Source organism: Cynocephalus volans, chromosome 2 (genome assembly GCF_027409185.1).
Source record: "Cynocephalus volans isolate mCynVol1 chromosome 2, mCynVol1.pri, whole genome shotgun sequence".
NCBI classification, from domain to species: Eukaryota; Metazoa; Chordata; class Mammalia; order Dermoptera; family Cynocephalidae; genus Cynocephalus; species Cynocephalus volans.
Genome location: NC_084461.1, coordinates 104,513,936 through 104,527,338, shown reverse-complemented (window position 1 = coordinate 104,527,338; position 13,403 = coordinate 104,513,936). Strand labels below are relative to the sequence as shown.

Below are 13,403 nucleotides of genomic sequence, written 5' to 3'. Positions count from 1 at the left end.
AAGCTTCAGTAATGTATTTCTGTGGAGTATAGCCTGTGGAAAACATACAGGAAGAAAACAAGAAGTTGCCAGAGAATTAAAAACAATAAAAATCAGTTGAAATCCTAGAGATGAAGAATACAATGACTGAACTGAAAAATTCAATAGCCTTCAATAGCAGATTTCATCAAGCAGAAGAAACAGTGAGTTTGAAGACAAAACATGTGAAATTATCCAGTCAGAGGAGCAAAAAAAAAAAAAGAAAAAAAAGAAAAAAAAAAGAAAAAAGAAAAAAAGAAAGCCTACAGGAATTACGGAACACCATAAAGAGAACTAACTTTCATATACTAGAGGCTGCAGAAGGAGAAGTGAGACAAAAACAGCCAGAAAACATATTTGAAGAAATAATGGCTGAAAACTTCTCAAATCTGGAGTAAGATGCTAACATCCAGGTACAGGAAGCAGAGGTTTCCAATTAGGTTCAACCCAAAGAGGAGTCCACTAAGACACACAATAATCAAACCATCTTAAATCAAAGATAAAGAAAACATTTTGAGAGCAGCAAGAGATGAGACATATCACATATGAGAAAGTCCCAATTTAGCTATCAGTGATTTCTCAGCAGAAACCCTGAAGGCCAGGAGAGAGTGGAATGATATATTCAAAGTGCTGAAAGAAGAAAAAACAAAAACCTGCCAACCAAGAATACTTCAGCTGGCAAAACTGTCCTTCGGAAAGAGAAATAAATAAAAACCTTCCAAGACAAACAAAAAACTAAGGGAGTTCATCACCACTGGGCCTGCCTTACAAAAATTGCTAGAGAGTTGTTTAAGTTCAAATGAAAGGTCAGTAATTAATAACATAAAACATATGAAATTACAAAACTTAATGGTATAGATAATAGAGTCAAAATCAGAATACTCTAGGACCATAACAGTGGTTTGTAAAGCACATTTATCTCTAGTATGAAAACTCCAAGACAAAAGTATTAAAAACAATTATAGCTAAGATATATTTTCAAGGGATACAAATTATAAAATGATGTAAATTTTGACATTAAAAAATAAAACATGGGAATACAAGAGGTGGGTAAATGTGTACAGTTGTATGTGATCAATGTTAACTTACTATTAGCTTGAAATAGCCTATTATAAATACAAGAAGTTTTATGTAAGCCTAATGGTAACCACAAAGCAGAAACCTATAGTAAATGCACAGAACAAAACTGGAAAGTATTTAAAGCATACTACTAAAGAAAACCATCAAACTATAAAGGAAACAAGCAAGAAAGGAAGAAAAAAATTATTTACAAAACAACCAGAAAACAAATTACAAAATGGCAATAGTAAGTCTTTACTTATCAGTAATTATTTTGAATATAAATGGTTTAACCTCTCTAATAAAAAGACACACAGTGGCTGAACAAAATAAAAAAACAAGATCCTACTATAAGCTACCTATAAGAAACTCACTTCGTTTTTAAGGATACACATAAGACTAAAAGTAAAAGAATGGAAGAAGATCTAACACAGAAACAGAAACCAAAATAGAACAGAAGTTGCTCTGATTATAACCACTAAGTCAAAAATTGTAAAAGGAGATAAAAATATTACATAACGACAAAGGAGTCAATTAATCAAGAGAATAATTGTAAATACGAAATCTTCCAGAGTTCCTTCCAATGTTCATGGAAAGATTTGTATTATCTTTTAATTCCATTTTTCCACAAACCTTTTGGCACTCCCTTGTATACAAGCACCCAATATCAAAGCAACGAAATATATAAAGCAAACATTAAAGGATCTGAAGGAAAAAAAAAAAAGATTGCAACACAACAATAGTAGGGGACTTCAAAACCCCATTTTCAACAATGGACAGATCATCCAGAAAGAAAATTAATAAGAAAACATTAGACCTGAACTACACTTTAGACCAAATGGACCTAAGAGATGTATACAGAACATTCCATAAAACAGCAACAGAATACACATTCTTCTCAAGTGCACAAGGAACATTCTCCAGGATAGATAATATGTTAGGCTACAAAGCATGTCTGAAAAATGTAATAGGATAGAAATCATATCAAGTATCTTTTCTGATTACAATAGCATGAAACTAGAAATATAAGAGGAAAAATCTTGAAAAAGTCACAAATATATGGAAATTAAACAACATGCCCCTGACCAATCAAAGAATCAAAAGAAATAAAAAGGGTAATCAAAAATGATCTGGGGACAAACAAAAATGAAAATACAACATACCAAAACTTATGGAATACAGAAAAAGCAATTCTAAGACAATAATTTATAGCAATAAATGTCTATATACATAAAAACAAAAAATTTCAAACAACCTAACATTATGCCTCAAGGAACTAGAAAAAGAAAAACAAACTAAGCCCAAACTTAGAAGAAAGGAAATAATAATGATAAGAGCAGGAATAAATTAGATAGAGACTAGAAAAAAATAGGAAAAAATGACAAAAGTAAGAGTTGATTTTTTGAAATGATAAACAAAATTGACAAACCCTTAGCCAAACTATCTTTATAAAAAAGAAATAGAAGACTAAAATAAAATCAGAAATTAAAGAGGAGACATGACAACTGATACTACAGACATACAACAGATCATAAGAGATTACTATGAACAAATAAGTGCCAAAAATTGGCTAACCTAGAAGAAATGGATAAATGCCTAATGACATAACACCTACCAAAACTGAATCATGAAGAAACAGAAAATGTGAACAGACCAAGATTCAATAAGGAGATAAATGAGAATTAAAAATTCTCCCAAAGAAAAGTCTAGCATCTGATAACTTCACTGGTGAATTCTACCAAATATTTAAAGAAAAACTAATACTAACCTTTCTTAAGCACTTTCAAAAAATAGGTAGAAATACTCCCAAACTCTTTTCATGAAGCCAGCATTACCTTGATACCAAAGCCAGACAAGAACACTACAAAAAAAGATAATACCGGCCAATATCCCTGGTGAATGTAGACGCAAAAATCATCCACAAAATACTAGCAAACCAAATTCAACAATACATTAAAAATCTCACCCACCAATGAACAAGTGAGATTCATCACAGGGGTTCAAGATGGTTCAACATATGCAAATCAATATATGTCATTCTGGTCACATTAACAGAATGAAGGACAAAACCATATGATCATCTTAATAGATATAGAAAAAACATTTCACAAAATCCAACATCCTTTCATGATAAAAAGCTCTCAACAATTAGGTATAGAAGGAATGTACCTCAACACAATGAAGTCCATACATGCAAAGCCCAGAGCTAACATCAAACTCAACAGTGAAAAGTTGAAACCTTTTCCTTTAAGATCAGAAACATGGATGCCCACTCTCACCACTTCTATTCAACATAGTACTGGAAGTCCTTGCCAGAGAAATTAAGCAAAAGAAAAAAATGAAAGGCATCCAAATAGGAAAGAAAGTACTAAAAAAGTGGTTATTTGCTGATGACATGACCTTATACATAGAGAATACTAAAGGGCTGTTAGAACTAATAAATGAATACAATAACTTTGCAGGATACAAAATCAACACACAAAAACCAGTGACATTTCTACACACTAACAACTACCCCCCAAATAAATAAATAAATAAATAAATAAATTCTATTTACATGGTCTACCAAAAAAATAAAATACATAGGAATAAATGTCACCAAGGAGGCAAAAGATCTGTACACTGAAACCTATAAAACACTGATGAAAGAAATTGAGGAGGCACAAATAACGGAAAGATATCCTGTGTTTGGGGGTTGGAAAAATTAATATTGTTAAATTATCCATGCTACCCAAAGCAATCTATGGATTCAATGCAATACCTACCAAAATTCCAATTGTCATTTTTCACAGAAATAGAAAAAACAATCCTTAAATTCATTACAAACCACAAGAAAACCCAAACAGCCAAGGCAATCTTGAGCTAAAAGAATAAAATTGAGGGTATCACCTACCTGATTTTAGGTTATATTACTACAGTAATAATAGTAAGCTACAGTAATCAAAACAGCATGGTACTGGCATAAAAACAGATACACATAGATCAATGGAACAGAAAAGAGCACAGAAATGCACACATGCATTTACAGTCAACCGATTTTCATCAAAGGTACCAAGAACACAAAATGGTGAAAGAACAGTCTTTTCAATAAATGGATATCAATATGCAGAGGAATGAAATTCGACCCTTATCTCATAGCATATAAAAAAATCAGCTTGAAATGGTTAAAAGGCTTAAACATAAGACCTAAAACTATAAAACTACTAGAAGAAAACATAGGAGAAAAACAACATGACATTGGTCTGGGCAATGATTTTTTGGATATGATGCTAAAAGCAGAGGCAACAAAAGCAAGAATAGATAAATGGGAGTACATCAAACTAAAGAGTTTGTGCATAGCAAAGGATACAATTAACGGAGTGAAAAAACAACCTACGGATAGGGAGAGAATATTTGCAAGCTAAACATATTTATGATAAGAGGTTAATATCCAAAATACATAAGTAACTGAATATAAACTAGAAAAATAATAAGAAAAAACAACTCAATAGCAATTAAAGTAACTCAATAGCAAGAAAACAATCCGATTAAAAAATGGGCAAATGACCTGAACAGACATTTCTCAAAAGACATACAAATGACCAACAGACATATGAAAAAAGGCTCAACATTTCTAATCGTGAAAAAAAATGCAAATTAAAAAAACCACAATGATGGCAAAGATGCAGAGAAAAGAAATGTCTTGCACACTATTAGTGGGAATGTAAATCGTACAGCCAAATGGAAAATGGTACGGAGGTTCCTCAAAAAATGAAAAATAGAATTACCATATGATCTGAATGAATAGAATTATCATATGATATACCAATTCTGTGTATATATCCAAAGAATCTGAAGTATGTTGAAGAGATATCTGCACTCCCATGTTCACTGCAGCATTATTCACAATATCCCAGTCATGGAATCAACCTAAGTGTCCATCAATGGATGAACAGATAAAGAAAATGTGGTATACCTACACCATGGAATACTATTCAGCCTTAAAAAAAAAATGGAAATTCTGCCATTTGCAACAACATGAATGAACCTGGAGGACATTATATTAAATGAAATAAGCCATGCACAACAAGACAAACACCACCATGATCTCACTTATATGTGGAATCTAAAACAACCAAACTCATAGAAGCAAAGAGTGGAATGGTGATTACCAGAGGCTGGGCGGTGGGCGGAATGGGAAGATGTTGGTACAAAGTGTACAATGTTTCAGTTAGACAGGAGAAGTAAGTTTTTGAGAACTATTGCACAGCATGGGGACTACAGTTAAAATAGTGTACTGTATATTTTGAAATTGCTAAAATTTCAAATGTTCCTGTCACAAAATGGTAAGTATTTGAGGTGATAAATGTGCTAATTAGCTTGACATAATCATTCAATTTTATATACATATACCATAATATCACTTTATACCGCATAAATATATAAAATTATAAGTTGTCAATTGACAATAAAATTTAAAAAAAGAATTTGATTTAGAATTTTAAGCTGGACTTTTCCATAGCTAAATGCAGAATGAGGGGCACAAGGAAGCAGAGAGAGGAAACAAAGGAACAGAGAAGAAAAGAGACAGAGACCAATGAGCAGAGGCTAATCTGCTGAGTCCCAATGACACTGTTTAAACCTGTAGATCCAATAATGCTGGGAGCCAGTTCTAGCTCTTGAACTTCCTGGGCACTGAGCCAGTACATATTCTGCTTTGTTTAAGATAAGTGAGATTTTCTTTACTTGTAACTGTGTGAGTCCTGACTAACAGTATACAACAATATCTGAAATACACTAATATTAAATGAATATCTAAAATACGTATTAATTTTATCAGTAGTTTTGAGGAAGGGTGGAATTTTTACTTTCTATGTTTTGTACTCTTTTTTTGTAAAAATTTAAAATTTGAATGTATTATTTTTATAACAAACATGTTATTCAATTTGGGGAGAAAAAGCTGAATTTAGATAAATGTCGAAATGAAAAAAGACAATCTGAAGAAGAATTTAAAGATAATAAAATAATACTAATTTGCCTTCAATATATCATGCATTTAAAAACGTAACACAGAATACCAACTGCCCAAAGTCCGTTTCTACATTATCTCTTTTCATCTATCATCAAAAATGCCAATGTTTTATGCAAAGAAGATTAAGAGAAAATAAACATTTTAAAAAATAAGGGAAAGAGATCCAATCAAGATGGCGGAATAGACGGTCCACAGTGTCACTCTCTCCCACAAATCAACTAATTTACAGCTATAAAAACGTAACATCAGCCAAGCTGGGGCTGCTGGAGCTCAGCGGAAGAGAAGAGACCTATGGAGTTCATGAAGGCAGGAGAAACTACGATGAGAGAAAGAAAAAGCTGCTTTGAGCATTTCGGGCTGTGGCTGCTTTAAGGCTTGAGCTGCTGAGCGCATGGAGCAGGAGGTGGCAGAAGCCCCAGCAGTGCCCTTCACATGGAGTTACTTGGAGGCGACAGGGGAGAAGAGGGCCTTGGCGGCCCCTAGGACAGCAAGACCACCAATAGGGTTCATGTGGACCCGCACAGGAGAGAAGAGCCAGAACAACTGAAAAAAGGGAGCCATTCGGGAGCCATTCAGAAGCTGGTGAGTCATCGCAAGGGACCGCAGATAGCCTGTCCAATGGGAAGTGTTTGCAGCACGGGCGGTGGGGGAGACATGCCCACCAGGGAAACACTGGAGCACAGCAAGGACAGCTGATCTGCCCCCCAATCAGCATAGGACCACTCAGAGGAGACTGGTCGGGAACACAGAATTGCATGGGGGTGCAGTTTGATGTAAAAACCCAGGCCCAGATCAGAGATTCTACAGAACACAGATCCACCGGGTCTCTGGAGAACCGGAAGTACCTATAAGGTCAACCATTAAACCCTGAGCTGCACAAAAAGCCTTCCCTAGGGAAACAGCAGCAAAGTAGCAATTTAAACAACCACAGGGCTCAAGTACTGGTTCCCACAGGAAGTTCCCCCGTGTTAGAAGCAAAGGACAAAAAATTAGTTCTGGGCCAGGCACACTACCAGCACCTTGGGGCCTGCCTGGGAACTGGAGGTTTGGATCTGGGGACCGAACCCCACTCCCACTTCCAGGCAAACTGCACCAGTGCATCGGGGCCAGCCTGGGGACCTGAAGCATGGAGAAGAGGACTGGACCCCCCTCCCACAACCAGGCACACCACGCCAGCACCTTGGGGCCTGCCCAGGGACCTAAGGCAAGGAGAAGGGGAACAGACCTCTCTCCCACAACCAAGCACACCACGCCAGCACTTTGGGGCCAACCCAGGGACCCAGGACATGGAGAAGGGGACTGGACCTCTCTCCCACAATCAGGCACATTGAACCAGCGCCTTGGGGCCCACCCAGGGACCTGGGGTATGGAGTTGGGGACTGGACCTCTCTCCCACAACCAGGCACAACATGCCAGCAACTCAGAGCCCACCTAGGGAACCGGGGCAAGGAGAAGGGGAATGGTCCTCTCTCCCACAACCAGGCACACCACACCAGCACCTTGGGCCCCGCCCAGGGATCCAGGGCATGGAGAAGGGGATTGGACCCCTCTCCCACAACCAGGCACATGGTGCCAGAGCCTTGGGCTCTGCCCAGGGACCAGAGGTATGGAGAAGGGGACCAAATACACCCCACAACTAGGCATACCGCCAGTGCCAAGGAGCACGCCAAAAACAGCACCCCCACGTGGGTGGCCACCACAGCCACCACAATAACCATGGCTGCTACAAAAGCGGCTAGACACCACAGCCACCATGCAGATGGTCCATTAACCACTGGAGTGCATTCACACAAGAAGAGTCACCAGCAGAGACAAAGAAAAGAAGAGGATGTCTCTTTCCACAAAACCCATTTCAGAGTGACAGAAGAAGCATCTGCTCTATGATAATATTGGGGGACCTGATCACATCTCTCAGCATTGGACAGATCATCTAGGCAACAAGTTAACAGAGTAAGCATTATTCTTTCAGAAGGAGAGAAATCTAGGGCAATTAGAGGGGGGAGGGGGAGAAGTTGGACAAGGGGCATAAAGAATAATTACGATTTGTAACAATATATATGCTAGTAATACTGATTTAATCAACATATCTCAATGTTCAACCCCAAAACTATGTATAATCGATTTTGATTCAATACATAAATTATTAAAAAAAATAATAATAATAATAAAATAAAGGAAACCTAATATGTGTCAAATTTGTCATCATATTTGTGTCTGGGCAAAAACAAGTTTAAAAGTTCACAAGCCTCTCTTTTTCTACTTGCCTTACTTCCCTTTAATAGATTACTATCAAAATTACCTTGGTGCAGGAGTTGAGCTCGGTAGGCAGGAAGGGAAGTTGTAAGAAAGGTATGGAGTCGAACAGCCAAAAGAAATTTTAACCCACATTCATCAAGAGTTTCTCCACCTAAAAAAGAAAAAGACAAAGTATTTACTTATTTTTATTTGTAAAAACCATTTTGTAAGCAAAACACAAGTAATACTAATACTTCTGACAATCAGCATATGTTACAGCACCAAGTATGGGGGGTAAAACATTCCTAAACTAGCAAAAAAAAAAAGAAAAAAAAGTTATCTGAGGTTAGCTCATTTGGTTAGTGAGCAGCCTTATAACACCAAGGTTATGGGTTCAGATGCCTGGACCAGCCAGATGCCAAAAAGATAAATAAAACATTTTCTAGTATTTTTTTATTCCACACAATTTTATATTACAGAAAAAGCAGTATAGTTACATAGTTGGAAAAATAATAAAGAAGAAAATTAATTGCTCCAAGGTCTATTACATTCTTTATAATGTGACCTCCTCTGATTTAAATCATTTAAAATGTGACTGAATTTTTAAATAGTTTAACTTCTCTGTGGCATATGTTGCAGTAATATTTTCTGCATTGATTCAAATCATACACCCATCCCAATAATCTACTGCTAACACTGGAAGAAACAGTTATCTAGTGGAAGGGCCTGATTTTTACGTTATATGATTAAAAACATAAAATACCTATAACATATTCTCATCAAAAAATAGAATCTATTAGTAATACTTCCTAAAATGTCAAGATTCATGACCAACTTACTTTTTCCTTAAATTTAAAATTTTTAAATTATTATTATTTTTTTTTTTGCTTGGAGTTTAAAATTATCTTACCTTAAATTTACCTCATATTTTCAAGTTATTTTGAAGGGTATGTCCTATGGACCTATATCTGGTACACAGGGCTGGACTTGCTAACTCCAGACCTTATTTGAGATTTGATGGGAATTCTCTTCAAATTTGTTTTTAACTCAGGATGTTTTTTTTAAATACTCTCTGGGTGAGAAAAAGACCTAATTTATTATGCTTATATTTGTTGTTCAAGAGTATATACAAATGTTAATTTTTATTAAAACTCAGTATTTTAAAAACCAAACATAATTTTTAATGGTAGATTATTAAAACATGAGGAAAAGAACAGAAACCACCATTTATTTTCAGGTACCTAAAATAATTGTCCAATAAAAATCTGTTAACTTTTGCTAAACTCAAAAAAACTTGGTTGAACTTTTTATATTACTAAAAAATTAGTAAAAATGACTGGCATTAGTCTTTGTGCATTTCCTCATAGTACTATGATTTATTGTATAAACAGTATAGATTAAAGTTAAAAAGTGTTGAAGGCAATAACGGTGTTTCAAAAAAATCCTTCATGGCATCATTTTTATTATTTTAAATTATTTTCTGTGAAAATAACTAAAAATATTATCATGTTTTTCCTCCAATGCTGTACAGCATTCAGTTTTACCTTGGCTTCTGTCTCTGCTTTCTCCAATATCAGTGCTTGTAGTTGCAATTGTATCTGCTAAGGCCATCAAAGACATCTGTTCCATCCGGCTGAGTCCTGGTAAACTAGAATGAAGTAAGTGGCCAGAAAGAACCCGAGCATGCTCGGGACCAAAGTAAGTTGGATTGTACTGTGAAAGGTCAATAACTTTGGGCTTTGTATTTTCCACATCTGTCTCTAACACATGAATATCAGTCATTAGAGTTGAGATCTGAAAAAGCTCATCATAACTTTCTTTTGACAATTTGTTTGATTTATTTAAGGTACTCTCATTACTAGATTTCTCCAAAGATGAGTAACAGCTATCATCATCTGCTGCAAGTAAGGCATACAAAGGAAGTGGAGGGACAGAATCTATTTCTGTGTAATCTGTGTTTTCAGCCTTGTTGAATGCCTGGGGGTCTCTGGTTGTGCTTCCACTAGCACTGATGGTGAGAGACCGAAAGCGGCGTTCGTGATTGGATTCAGCTTCATTCAGAGCCACAACTTCCCCAGCAATGCACTTGACGAGATGTGACAAGATGGCCTTTGCTCTCCGAACTTTGCCTAGATCCATGAGTTCCAAAAGCTGCAAGGGATGGTACTGAGGTAAAGTTGGGGAAAGTACATGAGCTGCTTCAAAAAGACCTGAATCTTCCATATCCACTGAAGGATCGAATGCAGTTCTCTTTCCACATATTTTCTGTGCAAGACTGGTCATGGATCGAGTCAGAGTTTTCTTTGGAGGATGTAACCCAGAACTTGACGAGTTACTCTGTTTTACTAAACTTATTATGGATGGAGTGCTCCCATTGTATGAATCTGTTGTAACAGGTTCTTGTTTAGAAGATGGCTGCCATTGGGAATATACATGCATTTCACAATCCATTCCTACCACAAGGATACCATCCCGGACCCATGATAAAGAAACAGGAAAAGGTGGGGAGCCTTCTACAGAAGAAACCAAGTCCACACTTCGTAATAGTACAAATTTAGAAAGAGGTACAACTTTAGTACTCTCCCAGAGAGGAAATGACAGGCTTTCCCTACCAGTCTGTTCTTGTACCTTGCCAGAGAGGGGTCCATACATAAAAAGTTTTGATCCAATTCCTACAGTCAGGATATGAGAACCATCTTCTCTAGACATCCAATCTAAGTGAACTAAATGCTTTGTGTTTGATGTGATATTCTCTTTACTGGATAAATATGTCTCTTGTTTATTGTAGGCCACTAAATTGCTATCAATACTAATGCCAGAATCCAACACTGTGCTTAACTCATCCAAATGAATTGTTTGTTCGAGGACCCAACATGAACCGCCTGTAGATTCACATTCAAAAATACTTACATGCATTACAAAGTCCTGAGAAGATCTAATATTAGATGCAGGTTGCTTATAAGCTACTGCCAAACGATTTGTGTGTGCACAGCTAACTTCTATAGGCCTACCAGGTACAGATATACTACTATTGCTCTGAAGTCCATCTTCAATAAGTAATGGCCATTCTTCCCAAATGTATGCAAGATCCATTTCTCCATTCTTTGATGCGGCAGATTCTCCATCTATTACTCTGCATCTCCAGAATCTTACTTTCTCATCTGAGCATGAAGTGGCCAATAAATAAGGAGCACTACATACAGGATATATGGAAGAAGAACTCAGATGTCCTAAAATAAAAACAATTCATTAACAAAACGTCAAATTGGGTAAATTCTTCTATTTTTATGTACTAACGGTTTAGTCCTATTTATACATTTAGTCCTTTTGTATGTTAAGAACATGACAGTCTGTATCTAGTTTAAAGATCAATGAGATCAGTAAGAAGCTTTCAATGACATCAAAAAGGTATATAAAAAGAAAATATCACCAAAACCTACAGCTGAAAAAGAACTCTGAGATAAGCTACTTCAATTCCTGCATTTTATAAGTAAGGACCCTTGATCAAACATGTTAAGTACCTTGTGCTTAAATCAAATTACTCTACGGTAGAATTTAAAAACCTGAATTCTAGTCCTGATTCTCAATCCTGCTTTCACTTCACAACTCTTTGCTAGTTTTATATATTATAAATCTCATTTTATCCCCCGTGTTAGAAGTAAGCAAAGGACAAAAAATTAGTTCTGGCCCAGGCAAACCAGCAATGCCTTGAGGCCCATCAGGGGACATAAGGCATGGAGCCAGGGGCAGGACCCCTGCCAACAACCATTGACATGACCAGCACCTCGGGGCATCACCCAGGAACCTGAGAACTGAAGCCGGGACTGGACCCCACTACCTTGCCAGTGCCTTGGGTCCTGCCTCGGGACTCGGGGTATGGAGCCGGGGACTGGACACTCTCCACAACCAGGCACACCACCAACACCAAGGAACATGCCAAAATCATCTCCTCCATGTGGGTGGCCCACCACAGCCACCACAATAACCATGGCTGCTGCGAAGGTGGCTAGATGCCACAACCACCATGCAGATGGTCTGCCAGCCACTGGAGTGCATTGACACAAGAAGAGTCACCAGCAGAGACAAAGAAAGGAGGAGGATGTCTCTCTCCACAAAGCCCATTTCAGAGTGACAGAAGAGGCATCTGCTCTATGATTGTATTGGCGGACCTGATCATGCCTCTCAGCACTGGACAGATAATTTGGGCAGCAAATCAACAGAGTAACCATTATTCTTTCAGAGGGAGAGAAGAAATCTAGGGTAATTAGATGGGTGAGGGAGGAGGGAAAAGGGGATAGAGAGGGATTGGACAAGGGGCATAAAGAATAATTACAATTTGTAGCAATATATATGCTAGTAATATTGATTTGATCAACATATCTCAATGTTGAACCCCACAAATATGTATAATCAATTTGGATTCAATAAAAATTTTAAAAATTTAAAAAATATATATGTATATATATAAAACAAAGTAATTCCTTCCATTGGAAAAAAAAATCTAATTTTAAAGGTATCAATACATCTTTTTAAATCTGTCAACGTTCACTGGATCCTTCTCCATATTTTTCAATATAATTATGAATGAAATATGCTTACCAAAGTACTAAGTGGTCATTTTACAGGGCCCTTCACAATTGAGGTATATTTAATATAACCGAGGCTGAGAAGATTCCTAAGTGGAACTTAATATTTACTTAGGTTTCCTACAACAAAAGGCTGGCAAATTTTTTCTTAAAGGACCAGATTAAAAAAAGCTATTTTAGGCTTTGCCAGCCACAAGGCCCCTGTTGCAACTACTCAACTCTGCCACTCTGCTTTTGTAGCGCAAAAGCAGCTATATACAATAGAAAAATAGAAATGGCTGTGTTCCAACCAAACTTACTTACAAAACAGGAGGGTGACCTACAGTTTGCTAACTCCTGTCCTAAACTATTAAACATAAAGTACTAATTGTAATATAATAATGTTATACAGGACATTTACTATATTTTAAAATACTTTTTACCATAATTATAGTAAGGTTTTTTTTAAAAAGTCCTGAAGGAATATAGCAATACTACAAAAGGACACAATTAGC

General features: G+C 36.6%; 1 protein-coding gene across 5 annotated transcripts in view; it reads right to left on the bottom strand.

Annotated features, from left to right (window-relative positions):
• DMXL1 (Dmx like 1) overlaps positions 1 to 13,403 on the bottom strand; it is a 149,905-nt gene that overhangs the window by 80,683 nt on the left and 55,819 nt on the right. For 4 of the 5 annotated variants that reach the window (XM_063088204.1, XM_063088200.1, XM_063088201.1 and 1 more), the window contains exons 18-19: positions 9,868 to 11,553; positions 8,388 to 8,495 (exon numbers count right to left, since the gene is read on the bottom strand). In XM_063088204.1, coding sequence (XP_062944274.1) covers positions 8,388 to 8,495; positions 9,868 to 11,553 — 1,794 coding nt within the window. The remainder of the gene's footprint in view (positions 1 to 8,387; positions 8,496 to 9,867; positions 11,554 to 13,403) is intronic. The other variant, XM_063088203.1, reaches the window with a different exon arrangement.